The following is a 22,445-nucleotide window of genomic DNA, read 5'->3' as shown; positions in this document are numbered from 1 at the left end:
CAGGACTTGCCAGGGTCTCATACTATTGTCCAGATCGGCTTGGCACTCATTACGTTCCTCAGATTAGTCTTGAACTCAAGGTAATTCTCCTGCCTCAGCTTCTCAGGTGCTGAAATTACAAGTGAGCCACCACACTTGGAAATCCTGGGTGGGGGTTGTGTCTTTTGTGAGCATCTGTAAAGCTATAGCAAAACTTGTCAGCTTGAGAAACAAGTTAGATCTTTTCAGCTTGCAGTGATTCAGTAGCTGGGTAAACTGAGGCTGTAGCTGAGCTGAACATCATCTGCTCCAGACCGGGTCTTCAGCAAGGTCTCTTAGTCCATGCCCTAAGCTTTGCTATGCTAAGATGGCCTTCTTCCTGCCCACAGTCATTCATTCGATCTTCTGAGTGCAAGATGGCTGGTCTCTCCCATGCTTCTTCATAGCTTCATAGAATTTTAGTGGATTTCATGCTTTCTGCTAGTGGGCTACACCCTCTAGTGAACATCTGAGTGGCTTTCAGAGTTTATTAAGAATTCAGAGTTGTTGGCCAGGGTAGTGTTGCATGCCTGTGATCCCAACTCTTGGGAGGACGAGGTGGGAGGAGTTTGAGCTTGAGGGAGACTTGGGTTACATAGTCAAAACTCTGTCTCCAACCAAGCAACAAAACAAAAACCAAATACAATTAGATTTATTAAATAAGTAGCCTCATTTACAGATATGTAACTTGTGGCAATGCATATTAGAAAAATATCTCTTATGTTCAGAGACTGGAACTTTTGCTGGACCTCTCAGCCGGGTTAATGATACACCTTGAGGTCACTTAAGACCTAAGGCTGCCCTCCTACTGTGTACTCAGTCTGTTTGTTTAAGCCGTCTTTAAGAGAACACAGTAACAACCATCTTTATCTGTCTTGGATTTCCCAAGTAATCAGCTTTTTACAATCTAAGTCAGCGCATAGTTGCAATCTTAAGTTAGGCACCCTTCCATGACCCTGATCTACGGTAATGTACGTGCAGATGTGTGTCATGGTACATAAACATTGGAAACAGCATATAGGTTGAAAGCCATCTTAGAAAGTGAATGCCACCATAAATGTTAGAAATATCGACACAAACCTGCTTGCAGTGATAGTGCGCTACAGTTTGTTGTCTGGTCAGTTGTAGTCCGTGACTTAATTCTTTGTAAAACTCTGTTAAATATGTCTGTGAAGTGTCCCTCGTTCCTTCTATTAATATTTCCTCTAGACTCCGCCCTTTAGACGGTTACCTAGCAACAGCCAGGTCAGGCCTGGCTCACATATAAAAGGACTCTATTCCACCCCACCCCACCCCACCCACCCCTGTGCTGCAAGAGCTCTCTCTGTCCCTGTCCCTCTCCCTGTCCCTGTCCCTCTCCTTCCCCCTCCCCTCCCCATCTCCCTTTCCTCCTCCTCCTTCCTTCTCCTTTCTCTCCCTCCCTCCCTCTAGACCTGTCCTATGGGTGATACCTCAGGCAGGAGGTGGGGTGGGGGTGGGGCTCAGCATGATCTTGCTAAGGCACCTCCTCCTGCTGCATCACAATGCTGTTTTATAAAACATATCACTTTTCCTACAGAGCAAAGACCTTTGTAGGATCATACAGGCACAGATAAAGGGACAGACATTATTTAGGCAGGCTCAGACTCATAAGCGAAAGAAAACGCAGGGGAGAGAAGTAGAGAATTCAAATCTCAGCTGGCTCTTAGTTAAACTACTCCAAGGGAAGTGCTTTTTACTTCCTTTCCTTAATGCAACACTGACACATTTTTGGTGACGTATTTGTGAGTAATGCATTTAAACTGACACCAAAACCTGGTAGCAACATCAATAGCCAGCCTTGTTTTGGTATTATTACTTTAACTAATTAAATTCTATTCTATTTATTTATTATTGAGACAATGTCTCACTAGGTCATCCTGGCTGGCCTGAAACTCTATATAGATCAGGGCGGCCTCGAACTCACAGAAATCTGCTTACCTCTACCTTCTAAATGCTCAGTTTAAAGGCATGTGGCACCAGTACTGGCAAGAATCAGCATTTTACACAAGTTTTCTTCCCTGGTTGAGGAGCCTGAAGTGAGCAAATGAAGAGAGCCTCGTGGTAGAGCTGCTTGCCTGGCCCAGAGAACAGAGATGACTGGATCAAACATGGCTTGATGTGGAGGGGCCTGATGCTGGGGCCAGCTCTCAGGAGGTCATGGTCCTTCATTCTTAAAGCAATGAGACTGAAATTATGGGAGGGGCACAGGGCAGGGCCAGAGTGTACCAGGGCAATCCAGATGGCCACCAGCTCTTCTGTTCCTACCTCAGGAAGGAAGCTCTGCACCTGCTTGGCTGACTCACCTAAAGTTTTGACTTCAAAATCGGCAGGCTTTTTCAGGGAGGGAAATCTAGCCTCAGTAGAATAAACTTCAATGTCCGTAGGGTGTGTGTCTGCAGCCTCTGCTACCTTTTTTTTTTTTTTTTGGTAGAATGGTTGGGCTTTAGGGTTCAGGGCCAGATCCCTTGAGCTTAAATTTCAACCTGTCCCTTAAAAAACTCAGTATACATCTTTGGTTTCTTAGTCACTGTATCAGAAGGGCGCTGGGATGATTTCAGCAAGCTTGTGTGTGTCACCTATAAATGGAGTCAGTTCACAGATGGCACAAGACATATCAAGCCTGTGTCTACAGAGTCACCTGCCATCCCCAACTCATTTCCTGAAGCTCTTTCAGTTACTCACGGTGTCCTCTTCCACCCACATGCCCTTGCCGCTGACTCAGGCATGGCCTCCCAGCTCAGATACCCTCCTTTCTGAGTCCCTGTGGCTCCACACTGCCCCTCCTCTGACTCTAGTCTGTCACTAAGTGCTGTCAGAAGCCTCCAGCAATTAATTGTCTTTCTCTTCACTGAGCTTCTGGTATCCATGATAGGAAATTCTCCCCCACAGGCAGGTAGTCCTGTTTGGAGCACCAGCTTGATGCTCAATGGGAAAGCAGCTAAAGACCAAGGGGGAGGCCACGGCCTCTATCTCTCTCATACAGTTTTCTTACCTGTAAGTCTAAGGTTGTGCTGAGACAGTGGACTGAAGGTAAATGTTACAGAGGCTGGATATGCAAAATGAAGGAGATGTTTTGTGTGTGTGTATATGTGCATGCAAGAGGAATGCATAGGAGTCTGCATGCATATAGGTGTGTATATGCTTATAAGTGTGTGTATGTGTATATATATTTCCATTTTCACATACATGTGTTTATGTGAGAGAATGTGTATCCAAGTTTGGATGAGCATATGTGTGTCTGTGTATATGTAAATCCACACATAGTCAAGTGTCTTGGTATGTGCATATATATGCATATATATGTGTATATGTATGCATATGTATGTGTGTCTGTATGCAGGCCTGTGTGTATATGTGTATGTTTGAGTATACAGTATTTGTGCATATTAGCATGTGTGTTTGTGAATATGTATGTGGATACATGTGTGGACATATTTTTGTGTGAATATGTGTGTTTGTATGCACATGTGTGTTTATTGGTATGCAACTGTGTTCAAATAAATATCCATTAGCATGCATGTGCACTTGCTTATGAGTGCATGAATTGCATTTATGTAAGTATACATGTGCCTTTAGGAATGTGTGTGCACATGTATGCACATGTTTGTGTATCCTTGTATGTGCGTATACCTGTGTGTATATGCACATGGATGTATTTGTATGCATATGAACATATGTGTAACATGGAAGTGTGTGCAAAAATGTGAGGTGAAAGAGATGTGTGCAAATATAAATCCATATGTGTGAGATGTGTATAAATATAAATCCATGTGTGTGCACCAGCACGGGACTGTGCAGATGCTTTCATCAGTGTATGAATTTGAATGTGTGTCAGTGTGAAGATGTGTCAGCATGTTCTTAAGTCAATGTGTGAGTGGGAGCCCAAGACGGGGAGTGCACATGTCAGTGTTTGTATGAGTGTGCTGGTTTGTGTGGGTATACTGGTTAGTGTGCGGTGTGTGTGTGTGTGTGTGTGTGTGTGTGTGTGTGTGTGTGTGTGATAAGTTTGAGGTGATGAACACTGAAGTTCACTTCAGCCAGGAGCATCCAGGACTGGGGCTCAGCATTCTGTCCCTAGAGCCACCCAAGTGTCTTCCGGCTGTTCTTAAGAGTGTCTCTTTTCTCACACACCCTCTGCCTCAAATAAGGTTCAGAGACTCAAATAAGCTGCTCACCTCTCTCAAACCTGCAAGGCCCCACTTGTGAGCTTAAACCCAGACTGGGTTTTCCTCCTCTAAATACCTGCTGGACAATGACCTGACTCCCTTAATGGGCACTGGCACTAGCAGATAGGGCCTAATGTTCTTGGAGAGGGGAACCTAGTTCTGCCTGAGCGCGGCCTGCCAAAGCAGATCCAGGAGAACCCCAGTGGCACCGTGGTCTTTCTGGGGGTAAGTGGATAAACAGGTGAATCAGTGTGGACGGACGTCAGGCCAGTGTCCTCTTGTATCACAGCAGGCCAGTGTCCTCATGGTCAATCACCATAGCAGGTTAATGCTTCCCCAGGCCTCAGCTCTCCCCCACAACCAGCTCCAGTCCTTTTCATACTTCATGGTTGCCAGGTTCCATTTTTGCTCCCTGCCAAGAGGTCAATGCTCCAGAGAGCAGCCAAGGGCTCCCTAGTGCTCCCCCTTCTCAGACCTCCCCCCCCCTTTTTTTTTTGAAGAACAGCATTCAGCTCCTTAGTAAGGCTGCAGACAGAGCCCCTGTGCTCCCTCCCATCCCTCTCTGGCTTCACCTCCTGCCCTCTGTCCTGGCTCACCTCCCAGACACCCCACCTGTGATCTGGGAGATGTTTCTCTAACACACCTGGCTTCTTTCCCACACAGGGACTTTGCCTTCACTCTCAGTTTGCAAGGCTCCCTTGAGGAAAGAACAAGATTCTATTCCCCATTGAATGTCACCCCAGAAAAGCCTTCCCTGACCTCCCTCAAAGACCTCACCCTCAGTCCTGCCTCCTTAATCCGATATCAACCTAACTCTCCACATTCCACCATGGGAATGAGCTCCAGCCTGGCAGGATGCTTGGCCAGGTTTAGAAGGTGCCCACAGAAGGTATCCAGAGCTACTTGATACATTAATTTCAAAAGGGCTGCTTTATTCCTCTGCCATAGCAAATGACTGTTGAAAGTGATAAGCACCAGGCTGCCTGGGACTAGATTCTGAGTTAGAAGGCTTCAGTGTGTCCGTGTGTTAGGGCTTTTCAGGGGAAAGAGGGAACCCAGCCAGAGCAGAGATGCTGTCTGTGATCTGATCAGAACCAGAGAAAACTGGCCTAGAAAATGGAGGAGGTGGGGGCCCAGGGAGAATTCTGTAGCTCTGATTTCCTCATTGCTGGCCTTAGACACACACACACACACACACACACACACGCACACACACACACACAGAGACAGATAGACAGACAGAGACAGAGAGAGACAAAGAAGAGAGAAAGAGAGAGAGAGAGACAAAGAAGAGAGAAAGAGAGAGAGAGAGAGAGAGAGAGAGAGAGAGAGAGAGAGAGAGAGAGAGAGAGAGAGATCTCACTGCTTGAGCTCCCTGGAGGCACACTAAAGCACCAGGTGACCAGGAGTTTCTTTTACCCTAGAGGAAGACCACGGAAGTTCCTGGTCAGGGCTGTCTTCTTCTCAGGTAAAGTTAGAGAGAGTCCCAAACACCCAACCAGTCAGCCTGGGCTTCACAAAATTGTTTCATAAGTCATTTTTAAAATGTAAAGCTATGAATGCAGAGTCCTAGAATCTTTGTCCCCAGTGAGGCAGGATAGCCCTGAGGGCAGACAGACCTTGGTGGGAGAGAAGATGGCTGTCCAGGAAGGGAAAAGAGGCTCCAGGCAAACAGGGCAGCTCTGGGATATCCTGTCACACCCAATGCCTTCTTCCTTATCCTAGAGGCCTGACCTGAGGCAGGGCAGGGTCTCCAAATAAGGCCCATGTAGAACAGAGGCTGTGCTATTCCTGGGCAAAGAGAGCTGGGTCCCACCTTGTGTGGAGAGAAGTCTGTACCTTCTCAAGTTCACATCCACTCAGCTAATTCATCTTTAGCCTTTGTGGGATGAAGAATGTGGCACCGGGTCATGCTCCCTCCCCCCACTTTTGCTGGGACAGGTACTGTGCCCATAGGACTTCCTCCCTCTTCCTCTCCCTCCTGCACATGCACATTTGCTTTGGTTCTGGTCTGGCTGCTGCTTTTCTCCCCGAGGGCTCATAAAGGAACACCATGGGCCATTCTGACTCAGAGCACCTGCCTCTTCCAGTTAGCTCTTGCAGGAAGTACTTTTGAGATGAGCCATTGTTGGCTCAGAGTTCCCAGGGTGCCGCTCACCCAACCTGGCAGGGCAAAGATAGAAGACAAAATTCCCCATTCTCCAGCAGACAGACCCTAACTGTTTGGAGTCTGATCCAGTGGCTTCTGATGCCACACACGGACAATTTGAACTTAACCCCTAGTGGCCCCGGTGTTTCCCTTCAAATGGCTGCTCTCAGAGAGCGAGAACGGCATTATCAAATTCACTGCCTCGACATAAAGCCTGCCCTTTTGAACTCTATTTCAGCAAATACTACCCCACACAAGTAGCCCAGTAGGCTAAGTTAGATAATGTCTCTACCTGATGAAAAAGGCCCTCATTTCCCTGCAGAGGCGTGATAATTCTGCCTATAGTGTTTTATTCTTAAAAAGATTTAAAAAATTTTATATTATATGTATATTTTGCCTGTATGTGTATGTACTATATATATGTGTTAGGGTTTCTATTGCTACATAAACATCATGATCAAGGAGCAAGTTGGGGAGGAAAGGGTTTATTCAGCTTATACTTCCATACTGCTCTTCATCACCAAAGGAAGTCAGGACTGGGACTCAAGCAGGTCAGGAAGCAGGAGCTGATGCAGAGGCCATGGAGGGGTGTTACTTACTACTGGCTTGCTTCCTCTGATTTGCTAAGCCTGCTTTCTTATAGAACCCGGGACCACCAGCTCAGGGATGGCACCACCCACAATAGGCCCTCCCACCCTTGCTCACTAATTGAGAAAATGCCTTACAGCTGGATCTCACAGAGGCATTTCCTTAAGGGAGGCTCCTTTCTCTGTGCTAACTCCAGCTCATGTCAAGATGACACAGAAAACCAGACAGTACAGCATGTTTGGTGCCCTTGTAGGTCAGAAGGTGGCATCGGACCCCCTCATACTGGAAGAATTACAGAGGGTTGCGAGTTACCACGTGGGTCCTGAGAACCAAACTCTGGTCTTCTACAAGAACAAGTGCTCTTAACTGCTAAGCCACTGCACCAGCCCCCACGGTGTTTATTCTTTATGTTTATTCTTTATTAAGACTCTTTTGTCAGCTCTGGTCAGGTAAATAAGTTTCACCTGCAACTTGGATTTTTTTTTTTTTTTTTTTTTTTTTTGTTCCAAGGTATGACAGTCTAAGGTTTGTGACCGGTCAGGCAGCTTTCCATGTTCCCAGGCTAGAAGTAGCAGAGAGAACTGTTACATCCTCGCTCATCATTTTGATGGCTTGAGGCGCAAGTAATATTGGCTAGACAGATCTACACGATGGTCCACATGGTGACTAGATGCTCCTGTGCCTCTCAAGATGCCTCGGTTGTTTAATACAGTCTCTCAGGTGCTGACACAGTGGCAGCTGGCTGCTGGCCCACACAGGGTACACTGTGACCTGTGCCAGCTTCATTCCTGTGGGGTTGAGAAGCATTGCCTGGAGACCTTGCTGCCCAGTGTGGGAATTCCTGAGGGGCCTGACAATGCTTCCAGAGTGGCTGACTTTTGGGGAATCAGAGCTGGGAGGAGTCTAGGGGACCTGAAGAGCCAGCCTATCAGGTGTTCCCAAAATTCCCCTCAAATTTACCACGACATTCCGTGCTTCATAGAACCAGCTCCTAAGACCCAGGGCTTCCCCAGAAGGCCTCTCCTCCCCATACCTGTTTCCCTTTCCAAAATATTTTGTTTTCTTTCTAGATCATGACCAGAGTGTCAGTGGGATGTGGGGGAGTATATGGTGAGGGAAAAGGGTGGTGCTGTATCAAATGTAGCTAATTCTAGTTTCTCTCTCTCTTTCTGTGTGTGTGGTGTGTGTGTGTGTGTGTGTGTGTGTGTGTAGGTACAGAGGCCAGAACCAATGCAGTGTCATTACTCAAGTTTTTCAGGAACCATTTCTTTCTTTCTTTCTTTCTTTCTTTCTTTCTTTCTTTCTTTCTTTCTTTCTATCTATCTATCTATCTATCTATCTATCTATCTATCTATCTATCTATCTATCATCTTTCAGCCAGGGATTCTCATTGATCTGGAGTACACTAGGCTGGCTGGCCAGCAAACTCCAGGGATCCACCTGTCTCTGCTCTCTAGCACAAAGATTAAAAGTTTGTATTACCATGCCTGGTTTTATTTATTTATTAATGCGAGTTCTTTGGATCTGTATTCATTACTTTTCTATTGCTTTGATAAAGCACCATGGCTAAGAAAACCTACAGAGGGAGGGTTTATTTGGCTTCTGGTTCCAGAGGGATAAGTGTCATTCATGGGAAAAAAGCATGACAGACATCCTCAGACATGACATCTGGAGCAGTTGCTGAGGGTTTACATCTCAAACTACAGGCATGAAACAGAAAGAGCACATTTGGAATGGCATAAGGCTTTGAAATCTCAAAGCCTACCCCCTCCAGTGACATACTTCCTCCAACCAGGCCACACCTCCCTAAGCAGCACTTCCAAATGGGGACCAAGTACCCGCATGCCCAAGACTATGCAGGGCATCTCATTCAAACCACCGCAGGCTCAAATTCAGGGTCTCGCGCTTGCATAGCAAGTACTTTACCAAGAGTCAGCCCCTCAGCCCCGTATGCAGCCAGCTCTACATGTCAATTAGACAGTGTTTCTTGGACAGTTTTTAATTTAAAAACAAACAACGCACAAATACATTCTTGCAAAAATGGAGACCACACAGATCAGTGTCCACTTCTGCCCTTCCAGCTAGTCGGTCTGAACATTTCCTTATCAACACGTTTATGTCTGTACTCATACACAGATGTAAGAAATAAGTCATCTTTCAACTGTATGCGAATGTGCATTTATTATGTGATGTGTCATGGCCTCCCACTGCTTTTATTATACCCAGCAACTTGTTCTTAGGGTTTTCCAAGTCACCGTGTGTTGACATTACTCATGCTAGCTGACTTCCTCTCTTCTTCCTCCCCAGATATTATATACTTAGCTACCTGCTCACTTGTAATTGCTTCTCTCTCTGTTTCTGTCTTTTCACTATTGCAACAAGGCTTCCCAGACCACCCTTTGCAGTGTCTTCCTGAGCGTACTGCAAGGCATTCTCCGGGGATAAAGGAGAAGAATCGGCCAGGTGGCTTGTGTAACTTTTTAAAAATGGAAGACACTGAGAAATACTACCTGTTACCTGGATGCTGCAACTCTCTTCCAACACATGAGAAGATGCAACTCTGCAACTTTTGACTGAGGCTGTGTCTCAGTCTCTAGAACGATTACTTAAGGTGTCCCAGCACTGTGTTAGATTTCCAGCACTGCATAAACCCAAGTATATAGTAGCAAGTGCCTGAAATCTCAGTACCTGGCAAATGGAGCCAACAGGATCAGAAGTTTAAGACCATCTGTGGGTACATAGTGAGGTTGAAACCATCCTGGGCTGCAGACCTGTCTTCAAGACAGACAACCAACCACTCATCAATCAACTGCCTCTCTGCATTCACGCCTCCTGGGGAAAAGTAAAGCTAGCACCCCCACCCCCCAGAGGAGGTCACCTGGTTTCTTTAATTGGAAATGGTGTTTATGACAGGGGTGGCAGTGGGGGGTGGAGGGAGGGGATGGGAGGGGGACAGTTTTGCTTATAGAAACTTTCACCCAGTCCTGTTCACCTTCCCTTCCAGATACTTGGTGTCCTGGATTCCAGACCTCCTGTGAGTTTCCTGTTCTTTTACTAAACCTTAGACCTCGAGTCTCTCCTATCACACCCTTGTTTTTGAGATGTTTCATCTTCTGCCGCACGAAAGCCTCTCACTTTCTTTAGGCATTCCTTCACTCCTGTCTCTGCAGGGCTTTAGGACAGGCTACCTTTAAACATGCACATCCAGTCTACTCTTTCTCCACTGTTCTTTCTCTCCTTTCTTCCTTTCTTTTCTTCTTCTTCCTTCTCTTCCTCTTTGAGACAGATATCTTCCAAGTGGTGGTGTTAAAGGTGTGGCCCCACCATTTCTTCAAAGCACATAACCCTTTATGTGCTGTCAGACTCTTAGTGAGGGAAATGCTTGTATTCACAGCTGTGTCTTAGCACCTAGCGATGCCTGGTGTGGATGAAAGTGTTTGGTGTTTGCTTGAGTTCAGTGAATGACAGATTGAGAGGCACCCTGAGTACTCCGTGTTGTTCTCCGGGGAGGAGGATTGCCTCATAGGCTGTTAACTTATTCGATGGTGGAGTCTGTGGATTTTCCATATGTCTACCTTTTCCTTCTCCAGCATGAGTTTAGCCCTTCTGCTAGGCTTGAAGGAGGAACTTTGCTTGCCCGGTCCAGTGACTTAGCAAATGTCTGTACAGGAGCAGAAAGGTCGAGCAAGAACCTCAGTGGGTGATGCTTTGACTCCCTTAATCAGACAAGTCTTTCTCCAGGTTAGTGGAGGAAAGTGCCTGACCTCTACACAGTGAAACTGGAAAAAGGCATACTGGTGGGGACTGTGGCTCCAAGGAGTTAAAGACCTGTGATTGAAACATAGCTTCACCTCTTACCTTGGTTTACTTGTTAGCCCTTTGGGCCTGAGTTTTCTTGACTATAAAATAGGGACAATAATACAAAATTTACCAGATTACTTGAAATAATGCATGCAATTTCTTGCTGGATGGCCCTGGACACTTGCTGTCACCGTTGTCATCTTCATTATTATTTTGTCATCATGCTGTCATGGCTCATATACACTATTCTGTTCTACTTGGGGGCTCACACACACTCCCAGATTCCTTCTGGTACCCTCCTAGCCTTTCTCAGGCATTTTCTCAGGGATTAGGAAATTCCCCCTACCTTTGAACGGCTTTCCAGTGAGAAGTAGACATCTTCTCTAAGTGGGGAACCTTCTGGAATGTATCCAGATGGAGATGGAGAGTCTCCACCCTACAGCCAAGACTTGGGAGGTGATCTTGGCTCTCTGCAGGAGGCATGTGACCTCAGACAACTTGCCTTACTTCCCTGAGCCCTTGGATTGGAGCAGCCTTTCCTGTCATCTGCAGGCTATTGTTAAGGTTCACCAGACTATGGTCCCATGTATTCGGGAAATGTGAATTAAACAGAGTTAGACAATAATACTTGTGATTATAATTATGACAACCATATACTATTTAATACTAATAACATTGCATAATAAAATAGTAATAACAAAGCAATTTGAGTGCCATTAGCCAAGTGCTCTGATTAAGCCCTTCACAATAGCCCATTGATTTTTTTTTTGAAATAACTTCATGAAACAGGCCTTCTCCTCCTCCTCATTTTAATAAATGATACAATTTTTTTTTTGGCTTCTAGTCCTGTTCATTGCGCATTTAAAAGTCAGCTAGAGCCACTAGTGTTTACGCTTACGAATAAGGTCCTTTCCTACCAGGCTCTCATCACAGCTGGGGGAGGCTGGATTGAATCCTCCCTGGGGTTCTTTCCAGCCCACCCTGCATCCCAGCCTGGAGAATCCTGGCTTTGGAAGAGAGTGCCTGCAACCGGCTTCTCCCCTCCCGAAGCCAGAAAAGAAGCAGAGGTGTCTTGACAGGCTATGGGTGACTTGTTCACTGGGGGTGAGCTGAGACCCTGTATATGAGAGGTGTTCATCCTGCTTTTCTGAGATCCTAATAGTCAAAACCATTTAGCTCTAAGTTAGACACTGCTTGTTGGGATTCTGTAAATCTCACCCCTCAATTACCTGGCAGTAGCCAGGTATGCTCCGCCCCAGTGACCTGACACTATAAAAGGGGCTGCTTGCCCCCTCCTCTCTCTCTTGCCTCCTGGCTCTCTTGCTCTCACACTTCTATCCCTCCTCTTCCCCTTCCCTTCCCTCCTCTCTCTCCATGTGCCCATGGCCGGCCTCTACTCCTCTATTCCTCTCTCTCTCTCTCTCTCTCTCTCTCTGCCTCAACCACCCTCTTAGCTCTCCCATGACCTGAATAAACTCTATTCTGTACTGTACTGTTGTGTGTTGGTCCCTCAGGGGGAAGGGATTCCCCACATGGGCCTCCCAGAAGCATCTCCCTTGCCCCCAGGCCTCGCAGCACCTCCATGGGCCATATGGCCCCCGCTCTCTTCATCCTTCCCCTAACACTGCTGAGACCAGAGAACAGGCTTTTCTCTCTGTGTGGAGGCCCTCAGTGACCAGGATCACAGGCCAGCCTGGAGCTGACTGTCTTTGAGGGTAGGAATCATAAAGAGTTATTTATGGGCCGGGCACTCTTGAGATGGTAAGCAGAGCCTCTAACTACACTCCAAACCCTCCATTGTGGGACTGGGGTCAAGAGGTTGGAATCTGAGAGGTTGGCTGTGGATCTCTGGCAAGTTACTGCCTCTCTTGGAGTGGTTCCTTTATCTTTGAGACGGGCAGAGACTCTTGTTTCTTTTGGGCTGTTGTTGGCCTCAAAAACATCTGAAAAGGCTTTGTAAAGTTGCTCTCAGGGTAATGTCACTCTGGAAGGAGTTGACAGAAAGCTCTAGAAGCTGAGGGGATACAGAGCACAGTTACTTCCCTAGCACTACTTCCCATCCTCGCCTCTGCTTCTGGATACAAAGTCCCTTTCTGAGACCCAACAGTCAGGCCTGAGTAACAGGCACAGGCCTGGATTTAAAGCACAGTAACAAACTATCTGGCTAATCTCTTCCTTCACCTCCCCCAGGGAGCAGGCCTCCTCCTGAGGGCCAGATAAGGAATGACTCACAGTGGCTAGCTAACCCTGGCCACTAAAACCTTTATGAAGCTTCAGCCACACCCTGTTTCCTGACCAGTCTGGGGCTCCCTAGTCTTCCTACCACTGATTCCCTGATTTATAGTCACCCATGGAAAGTGTGTGTATGAGCGTGTGTGTAAATGTGTGTGTGCAAGTCAAGTGTGTGCATGTGTATATGTGTGTAAGTGTGTAAAAGTGTTGTTGCTGCCTTCTTCCTGGAAGGATGGTGGCTAGAAGACAGTGCTGAGTTTTAGAGGAACAATTTTTCATCTAGTCAGAAAACCGTGCTGATAATGTGAAGAGAAGAGGACTGACTTTGAACACTTCATTCACAAGGGGAAACTGAGGCATGGAGATAAGAAGTGGTTGGACCATCTCCCTGTCTTCCCCCTTTCAGGAGGCACAGGATTTTTGTCCTCAGAGATAGTTCTGACGAAATAAGATGGTACCTCGGGGCACCACTAAGGACTGTTGAGATGAAGTGGCCAGGAATTTAGGGGTGAAGCTATTGAAGCACCCCTGTAGTGGGTATCAGGGAGCCTGGCTCATGGGAAAGATCCAGGAAGATCTGGAATTGTTGGGGCTCCTTCCGTTTTGAGAATGTTGCACTCTGTGCCCTCGCTCTCTCCTTCCCCTCAAGTGCGGCAACTTCTGTTCCATTTCTGTCTCTGGGTGGAAGGTGCCAAATGCCTTATGGGCAAGTTATCTGCCTCAGCCAGGCTCAGAGTCCTCCTCATGGGAATATTAAAGAGACTCAATCAGAGGTCTTAAGTGCCTCTTGAGACTTGGGTAGGGAAGGGTGGGATGTCCTGGTGAGGGTGAGGGTTGAGTTTCTGAGCTGGGTCGGCCATGCTGTGGATTAGGTTTGAGCAGTTACAGGATTGTGAAGAAGCCACTTTGGTAGCCTAGTGTTTTCTGCAGCTGTACCCATTGTCACCTGGGGCATTGTGTGGCTACCGCAGGGTGGGGCAACTTTGTCTCAGAAAGTCAGAAAGCCTGGAGCTTAGAATGCCCGATTCAGGAGTCTGTCTTTGTTAAGAGAGACTAATGGGAAATCAGGGGAAGGTGGTATCTAGAACCATGTGGAGAATTTCCAGGTGTGTGTGTGTGTGTGTGTGTGTGTGTGTGTGTGTATGTGTGTGTGTGTGAGAGAGAGAGAGAGAGAGAGAGAGAGACAGAGACAGAGAGAGAGACAGAGAGAGAGACAGAGAGAGTGACACAGAGAGAATTATCACAAGGAGGGAGGGGGTTTATTAGCATGATTCCAGAGGGGGTACTCTTAGAGTGGTCACTGAGTTGGGGCTCAGAGGGGTGTGATTTCTAAGGGTGTCAAATTCCTGGAGGTTTTAAAGGGCCAGAGTGATACTGTCACTCCGGAAGTTAGAGTTAACTAAGCCTATGTAGTAAGGGGCTGAAAAGCCAGAAAAGGGACGTGCTGTGTTGGCAGTAGCTTTGGAGTGGGCTTGGGTGGGGCAGCTCTGGGAAGGACTGAGACCTCTGGCTCCTGGGAGGGGAGAGGTTGGAGCAGAATCACCAGGAATTGACCAATGGGGAAAGCGCCCATATTTGCACTCCGGAGCTTGGAACTTTCTGATACCCGCCCCTTCAGCATCTCCTTTCCCCCCCTCCCGCCCAGGGCATAAAAAGCCCCAGGTGAGGGCCTCGTCACTCCTCCTGCGGTCAGCAGCTCTCAGACCTGCGTCCCCTGTCCCTCTGCTCTGGTTTTCCTCCTCACCATGACTTCCTATAGCTATCGTCAGTCCTCAGCCATGTCTTCCTTTGGGGGCACGGGCGGGGGTTCCATGCGCTTTGGGTCAGGGGGTGTTTTCCGCGCACCCAGCATCCACGGGGGCTCGGGCGGTCGCGGCGTGTCCGTGTCCTCCACCCGCTTCGTGTCTTCGTCCTCCGGGAGCTATGGCGGAGGCCGCGGTGGAAGTTTTAGTGGGACCCTGGCTGTGTCCGATGGGCTACTGTCTGGCAATGAGAAGATCACCATGCAGAACCTCAACGATCGCCTCGCCTCCTACTTGGACAAGGTGCGCGCCCTGGAGCAGGCCAATGGCGAGCTGGAGGTGAAGATCCGCGACTGGTACCAGAAGCAGGGACCCGGGCCCTCCCGTGATTACAACCACTACTTCAAGACCATCGAGGACTTGCGTGACAAGGTGGGCAGCGGCTGGATCCGGGGAGGTGCACCTGCTGGGGTGGTACGGCAGGGCAGGGAGTTCGTGGAAACTCAGCCCGCGGGTGGGCAAACCCATTACAAGGAGAACCCACAGGGTGGGGCACAAAGTCTGGGCTGGACCCTGGGATTCAACTAGAGGCGGGTCGAAGGGAACTAAGACAGGTTAAGTGGGTGGGGCTTTCAGAGGCGGTGGGGGACCTGCTAGGACAAGAGAGTCAGAAATATCCAAAGAGCAATTTAATACGGCTTTGGGCTGCTCAGAGACGAAGACCCCGAGCCTCCGCCTCAGCTGGGGTGGGGGTGGGGCGCTGCAGGATATTAGCCTGTAGGCTCAGCGTTCACCTGAGCCAGTGACCCTCTTCTGGGAGTCTTCAGCATTGTTTTCTCGGGTTGTGCTCGCGCGTCTGGTTTTCTTCACAGCGGCCATGCTCACAAGGAACTATGAGAAGAATGTAAAAAACTGGGGGCTGCATAGTAAAACCACATCTTAAAAAAAAAAAAAAAAAAACCCTTTGAGCTCTGGCAATTCCAGGACCCGGCGTAGAGGCTCGAGGATGAGTTCATAGTTAACTATAGTTAAGTTAACACGAGTCTCTAGGCTCCCACCCCTTCACCCACCGCCCCAAACAAACAGAAAACACACAAACGCTCTCACATAAAACAAAAGAAAAGTAAAAACAATTATTTTAGTAACTGAGAGGGAGGTAGAGGTCATGATCCTCTGCTTCTGTGGACCTCTCTCCTGGAGTACCCGGTACAGAGAAGGCAACCTGTAAGTCTCTGGGTTCCAACATCCCATTGGTTGGGTGGGGCCTAGCCCTCACTCCTAGGGACGAGCTATGTCCGGAAGAAATACACCAGGGACCAGGGAGGCATTTAATAGCTTCCTCCTCACGAGTGCCCGCAACATGTAGTTCTCAAGAGCATATTCCAGTGTCGTGTGAACCTAGCAGGGACCTGGGCACACAGTGAGCTGCTAGAGTGGTGCTTTTTGACCCGGTGGTGGACAGCTAGAATCTCAGGCCACACCCATCTTCCTTCTCCTTGTCCTTTCCCCCTCCCACACACTCCCAGCATACATAGCTAGAGGCAATTCTTACTCCGCTGTGAATTCTCTCCTCCGATTTTTATTTTCTGCTGTGGTGGCTCATACCTATTATTCAGCATTAGGAAACTGAGGCAGAAGGATGATGAAGTTAACACCAGTTGAGCTGCACAGTGAGACTCTGTCTCAAAAATGTCAAACTAGAGCCGGGGTATAATGGTACACACCTTTAATCTCTGGGGAGACAGAGGCAGGCAGATCTTTATGAATTCAAGCCCAGTCTACACAGTGAGTCCAGGATAGCCAGGGTTACACAGAGAAACCCTGTCTTGAGCCCCCCTAACTTCTCACCCCCAAAGTCTAACAAATTAAACCAAACCAAACCAAACCAAAAAACGTAAGACAAAAAAAAAAAAACAAAAAACAAAAAAACAAAAAAAACAAAACAAAACAAAACAAAAAAAAACCTAGCAGTGTGGGATACAGACAGGGATAAGTGCTTTTTTCTTTTTAAAAAGAACTCGTTTGCTCATTTATTTATCTTTATGTGCATTGGTGTTTTGCCTGCATGTGTGTCTGTGTGAGGGTGTCTGATTCCCCTAGAACTGGTGTTGCAGACAGTTGTGAGCTGCCATGTGGCTGCTGGGAATTGACTCCTGGTCCTCTGGAAGAATATCCAGTTCTCTTAATTGTTCAGCCACCTCTCTAGTCCCCACGATAAATGATTCCTAATGCTGCCTGTTTCTAGGCTCTTTTCAGACTACTTAGAGTGTCACCTGCACAGGTCTTAGATATGTCCTTCTGGAATTGCCTCTTTGCCTGCTTCCCTTCACCCAACCTCTTGCACAGTGTGTCCTGCTCCAGCTCCAGGGGCTGTGGATCGATGACAAAGCCTCCCAGAGAGCAGACTCGAGGGAGTGGGGGTTATTCATCCCTCTCTCCTTTTCTGAAAGAAAGTGGATAGGTGATACCAGCTTGCCAAACTGGTGCCAACTGACAGCCTCCTCCCTTCCAGATCCTGGGAGCCACCATTGATAACTCCAAGATTGTCCTGCAGATTGACAATGCCCGCCTGGCTGCAGATGACTTCCGAACCAAGTAAGTGTCCCAAGTAAGCTTTGGGGGCTGCAGAATCCAGGGAAGCAAAATGGGAGCAAATGAAGGCCTTTATAGTGCTTGCTGCAGGGGAATCCTGGACTCTGCCCTTCTCCACTTGAGCTGGCTCGAAGCAACCCCCCACAGCCTCCTAAACCCTGGGGGAGCTGGCAGAGACAGAGCCAGCCCTATCCTGACTGCAACTATTTCCTTGGAAAGGTTTGAGACCGAACAGGCCTTGCGTCTGAGCGTGGAGGCCGACATTAACGGCCTGCGCCGGGTGCTGGATGAGCTGACCTTGGCCAGGACTGACCTGGAGATGCAGATCGAGAACCTGAAGGAGGAGCTGGCCTACCTGAAGAAGAACCACGAGGAGGTGGGTCAAGCTGGGCCTTCTGTTCATCTTGTCCCAGAACTAAGACACACTGTAATCACAGACTCACTGACCATGACCTTATCTCTTACATCATCGCTATGGCCCCTGGCTTTGAACATGCCTCTCACAGTCCCAGCGGGGCATGGTGACCATTACATCTACTCTTCAGTGCTAGCTCCTAAATCTACACCTCCAAACCAGCCCTCTGCAGCTCAGGGCTTGGGGGAGTGACCTGGTCCAAGTCCAGCATATTTAGGTCTTGACATGCTTCTGTCTGTGGTGTCTTCACAGGAAATTAGTGCCCTGAGGAGCCAGGTGGGTGGCCAGGTCAGCGTGGAGGTGGATTCCACTCCAGGCGTCGACTTGGCCAAGATCCTGAGTGAGATGAGAAGTCAGTATGAGGTCATGGCTGAGAAGAACCGGAAGGATGCTGAAGCCTGGTACACTACTCGGGTATGCAGAGGACGCTGGTGTCCGGTGAGGGTGGCGAGGAGAGACCCCGAAGAGAGAAGCTTGTGGCTTATTTTCTCCTCCACTTGTCTTGCTGCAGATTGAGGAGCTGAACACCCAGGTGGCTGTCGACACTGAGCAGATCCAGATAAGCAAGACTGAGGTGACAGACCTTCGACGTACCCTCCAGAGCCTCGAGATCGAACTGCAGTCCCAGCTCAGCATGGTAAGTGTCTCCCCTCTACGGCCTGCACCCTCGTGCCCTGGCAACCTCAGTGGCTGTGCCCGTGCTCAGGAACCTGCCTCTGCTGAGTCATGTCCCCTTTCCCTCCCCTCAGAAAGCTGCCCTGGAAGGCACGCTGGCGGAGACAGAGGCCCGTTATGGGGTTCAGCTGTCACAGATCCAGAGTGTGATCAGCAGTATTGAAGCCCAGCTGGGCAACGTGCGAGCCGACACAGAGCGCCAAAACCAGGAGTATCAGCAGCTCATGGACATCAAGTCGAGGCTGGAGCAGGAGATTGCCACCTACCGCAGTCTGCTTGAGGGCCAGGAAGCTCACTACAACAATCTGTCCACCCCCAAAGTTATCTGAGCTGATCCTGGGCTCCTGCCCCATTGCCCAGTGAGACTTCTCCGGGAAGGGGCATGACTAGGGTGATAAAGTTTACGCCAGTCCTTCCCTTGACTTGTCAATAAAACTGCCCTCCAAGGGAAAAGGGATGCATTGCTTATTTCAGCCAATAAGGGGTGGGTCATGTCTTAGCCCCTTGCTTTATTTGAACCAAAGTCTACCCCATCCCAGGACAAGGGAGAGGAGACAAGAGCACATTACTAAAGCTATGGCAATTCAGGTTGGATAGATGACCTGTCCAAATAGAATTGTTCTTCGACCATTTTGTTTCCGCTTCAGAGAGCTAAAGCAGGGTTTAGAGAGGTCCTGTGGTTGGTTGCACACGTGACTGCTGTAATTCTCCTCAGAAAGTGAGGTGTGAGTGTGCCAGAGGTTAACACAAGTGTCTTCTGTACTCATTCTCCATCCTTTTGAGGCAAGGGTTCTCACTGAACCTGCGGCTCACTGATTTAGTTGGGTTGCCCGGCCGGTGAGTTCCAGGGACCCTCTTTGCCTCCTCATACTGAGATTCCAGGTGTGTAATGCCGCCCCTGACCATTTTCTTAATTTTTTTCTTCTCATTTATTTACTTAGGGTGTGTAGGTTTGTGTGCACAAGCACGCCACTGTGTCGATGTGAAGGTTAGAAATACCTCTTAGGAATCAATTCTCCTTCTACCCGCATGTGTTCTGGTGATCAATCTCAGGTTGTCAGGATCGGTGGCACCTTGTGGCTCTTCATGTGGGCTCTGGGGATCTGAACTCAGGTCCTCATGCTTGTTTGGGGAAGCATCTCACCACTGGGGCCTCAAGGGTGGATTTGAAACGGTTTCAGGCTTAGGTTTCTTTTCATTGCACTCTCTCGGGTTGGGATGTAATCTATGAAGCGAGTAAAGATTGAATACTTCCTACGTGCCGTTCATGAAAACAGCCCTGAAGGTAGGACGAGCTGCATTTTATAGAGCAGAAAATGAGCTCAGGGAAATGAAATCCTTGGTTGAGGCGCACACAGAGAACACACAGCTAGCATTCAAGCTGGACAGTTTCCAGCCACTGGGACCCAGGTGGTCTCCTAGAGTTCACAACATTTCTCCTGGCCTTGCTCCACACGAAGGAACCTCCCAAGGTATTTGGTCCTGACATGTTAACTTAACCCACACTGAAGCTTTGGGATTTAGACATTCTGTTTTAAACAAGGCTAGACAGGGTGTCCTTTCAGTGTATGTCTGAGTGCAGGTACTGACACCTTCATTATACATCAGCTCTGCATAAGTCCCCCAACACTCACCAGCTCCTACCTGGGCCCAGACCCTGGAATGGGTCTGGGCTGTGACCTAGACCTCCTACACAGACCCCCAACTTGACTTGTCTGGAGCCTGCCCTGAGCCCATAAAGAAACAAAATTGCAGCTTCCTGGTACAGTTCTGCTCTTGGGTAGGGATGGTGACCCTGGGGTTTACAGTTCAGCTGCTAAGAGCTGTAGCCAATTCAAGGCAAATAATGGACCCATAAAACAAGGCCTTGGCTCTCACCGCAGTTGTCAGGGGCCTGTCAGGGAGGGGCCATGTAAAGGACCCTTGTCTTACTCAGTACCCCTCTGAGGCCTTTTAGGGAAGCATGATGAATGTTGGTCGCCCTTGTGCCGTGATTCCTGCCCAGCCTGAAGGAGGTGCTTTATCTTCCTTGTTCTTGGAAGTCTCTGTACTTTAGCTTGCTCCAAATCATAAGGCTGATTATAAAAGCGTTGTCCCAGAGCCCCACTCTTCCCTTTTCTTCCCCAACCCCCACTCATGGCCTCCTCCCCTACCTTTCAACACCCTCAATCTCTTTCCAGCACTTAAATTCTCAGGAGGATTTGAGCTGGTGGCAGAGGCCAGGCCGCACCCCAGCCTCAGATTGCCTGGAGATCCTTGTCCCTGTCTTATAAAAGCCTCCCTTGTCACAACCAAAACCCTCCCTCTGCCCCAGGGGCCCCTGGAATGTGACTGTGGGGCGAGGTGTGGGCCCACACAGGTGTGGCAGGTGACTGGGCTATCAGCAGCACAAGAGGCTGCAGGTTGGGGTGTGGGATGAAGGCTTTGTGTGCACAGGGAGGAATGACCTCAGAGCTGTTTATGGGTTGATCTGGGTACAGGGATGGGGCTGAGAGTAGAGAGGGTCTTTCTGCCATGGCAGTCATCAAGACCACTTTTCCCATCAACCACCTTGCTTTGTCTCTCCATAGTTATGTCTACATATGGAGTTATTTTCATTTTCCTTGCACAGACTGAAGCCCTAGAGAGAGATTGAATCATTGCCCAGAGCCATATTCCTGGTGAAAAAAAAAAAAAAAAAACCCAGAAAATGGGACTCTAAGGTTGGAGGTTGTGTACTTTATCCCTGGAACCAAGCTAGGTGTCAGGAAAGCTGTTGGGTTGGGGGGGGGGGGGTGGCGGGCTAATGTTTAGGTGGCTTCCTTCTGCATAAGCCATTTGGGTGCCCATGATAGTGCTGGGTCTGGGTCCTGACAATCCATTTTGACCCATGATCGAGGCTCAGAGAGGCTGAGATACATGTGAGATAAAAGCCAGTTAATGTCTTCCCACTGGGCAGCACGGCCTCATCTCCAGGAGGGAGGTGCCTGTTCCAGAGATGCCTGTTTGGCTACTATGGGCAAAGGGCAGAAACTGGTACATATCTATCCACCCTGCTGATGAAGAAGTCCCACACTCATCCAAACATGTGCTCACAGTAGCCATTAACCAGGGCCCTTCCTTCCTTCCTTCTTTCCTTCCTTCCTTCTTTCCTTCCTTCCTTCTTTTTTTTTTCTTCTTTCCATGTGTTTGTTTGAGCTCACCAATTGGACTAGACTGGCTGGCCAGTGGGCCGTGGGGATCTACTTCTCCTCCCCAACCCCTCCCTGTGTTGGGGTCATAAGCCTGTAACCCTGTGACTACTCTTACATGGGTACTGGGAGTCTGGATTCTAGTCCTGTGCAGAGAATACTCTATTGACTGAGCCATCTCCCCAGCCCCGAGATTAGAAGCTGGTCTGAAAGACAGGGAGGCAGGTGCCACTCTTGGCCTGCACCAGAGAGGAGAAGGAAAGCCATCCCAAGGGCTGCTTAGCGGAGAGACAGGGTGCAGAAGGGAGCTGGCTGGAGTCCAGTTCTCCCTCACCCTGGGGTGATGGAAGATTAATTGTTCTCCGTGTTAATTGCTGGGGCCGCCATGTCTGCAGAGGCTTTAATGAGCTCTGACTGATCTGGGTTTGATTATTTTTCTTTGGAAGGAAAAGACAATATCCTCCCACCCAGAAGACAATACTGCAGTGTCTGAAGCCAGCACTGAGATGCCAGGTTTGCTGTGAAGATGGTGAAGAGCTCTTTCTTTGGGGCCTGCAGTTCTCCTTTTAACCCAGTTTGGATAACCGGGAAGTTTCCTATGTCTCTCTTGGGTGGATTGGGGGGAGAGGGGGTGCAGAGTGGAGGGGTGGGTGGGGGTCCAAAGGACCATCATAGTCCCAGCGGTTCCCTTTTCAGCTGGGCCATTCTGAGTTCATAGCATCCCCCTTTTGCATCCTAATTTCATTCCTTCTGGAACTTGGGCTTTCTGGGCAACTCAGTTAAGCTCTGTGTCATTGGATTAGATGGGACTGTGAACACAAAAATACTTTGTCAATCACGAAAGTATGAGGCAGAAGGAAAGGATTATCCTGTTAC

The 22,445-nt window shown here is 48.6% G+C and overlaps 1 protein-coding gene across 1 annotated transcript; it reads left to right on the top strand.

The window, feature by feature from the left end:
* Window positions 1-14,679: 14,679 nt before the first annotated feature.
* LOC308426012 (keratin, type I cytoskeletal 19) lies at window positions 14,680-18,834 on the top strand. Its single transcript, XM_080923719.1, has 6 exons — window positions 14,680-15,149; window positions 17,230-17,312; window positions 17,529-17,685; window positions 17,977-18,138; window positions 18,236-18,361; window positions 18,474-18,834. Exons 1-6 carry the CDS (start codon window positions 14,721-14,723, stop codon window positions 18,726-18,728), a joined length of 1,212 nt encoding a protein of 403 aa, XP_080779845.1. The 5' UTR covers window positions 14,680-14,720; the 3' UTR covers window positions 18,729-18,834.
* Window positions 18,835-22,445: the final 3,611 nt, after the last annotated feature.

This window comes from Micromys minutus (genome assembly GCF_963924665.1).
Source record: "Micromys minutus genome assembly, chromosome: 10".
NCBI classification, from domain to species: domain Eukaryota; kingdom Metazoa; phylum Chordata; class Mammalia; order Rodentia; family Muridae; genus Micromys; species Micromys minutus.
This window is presented reverse-complemented; position numbering and strand designations above follow the sequence as displayed.

Bases quoted from the DNA above. Each gene is read 5' to 3' on its own strand.
- LOC308426012 (XM_080923719.1), top strand. From the start codon at position 14,721: ATGACTTCCTATAGCTATCGTCAGTCCTCAGCCATGTCTTCCTTTGGG. The intron at 15,150-17,229 runs GTGGGCAGCGGC...CCTCCCTTCCAG, and splicing joins TCGAGGACTTGCGTGACAAG to ATCCTGGGAGCCACCATTGA. The intron at 17,313-17,528 runs GTAAGTGTCCCA...TTCCTTGGAAAG, and splicing joins GCAGATGACTTCCGAACCAA to GTTTGAGACCGAACAGGCCT.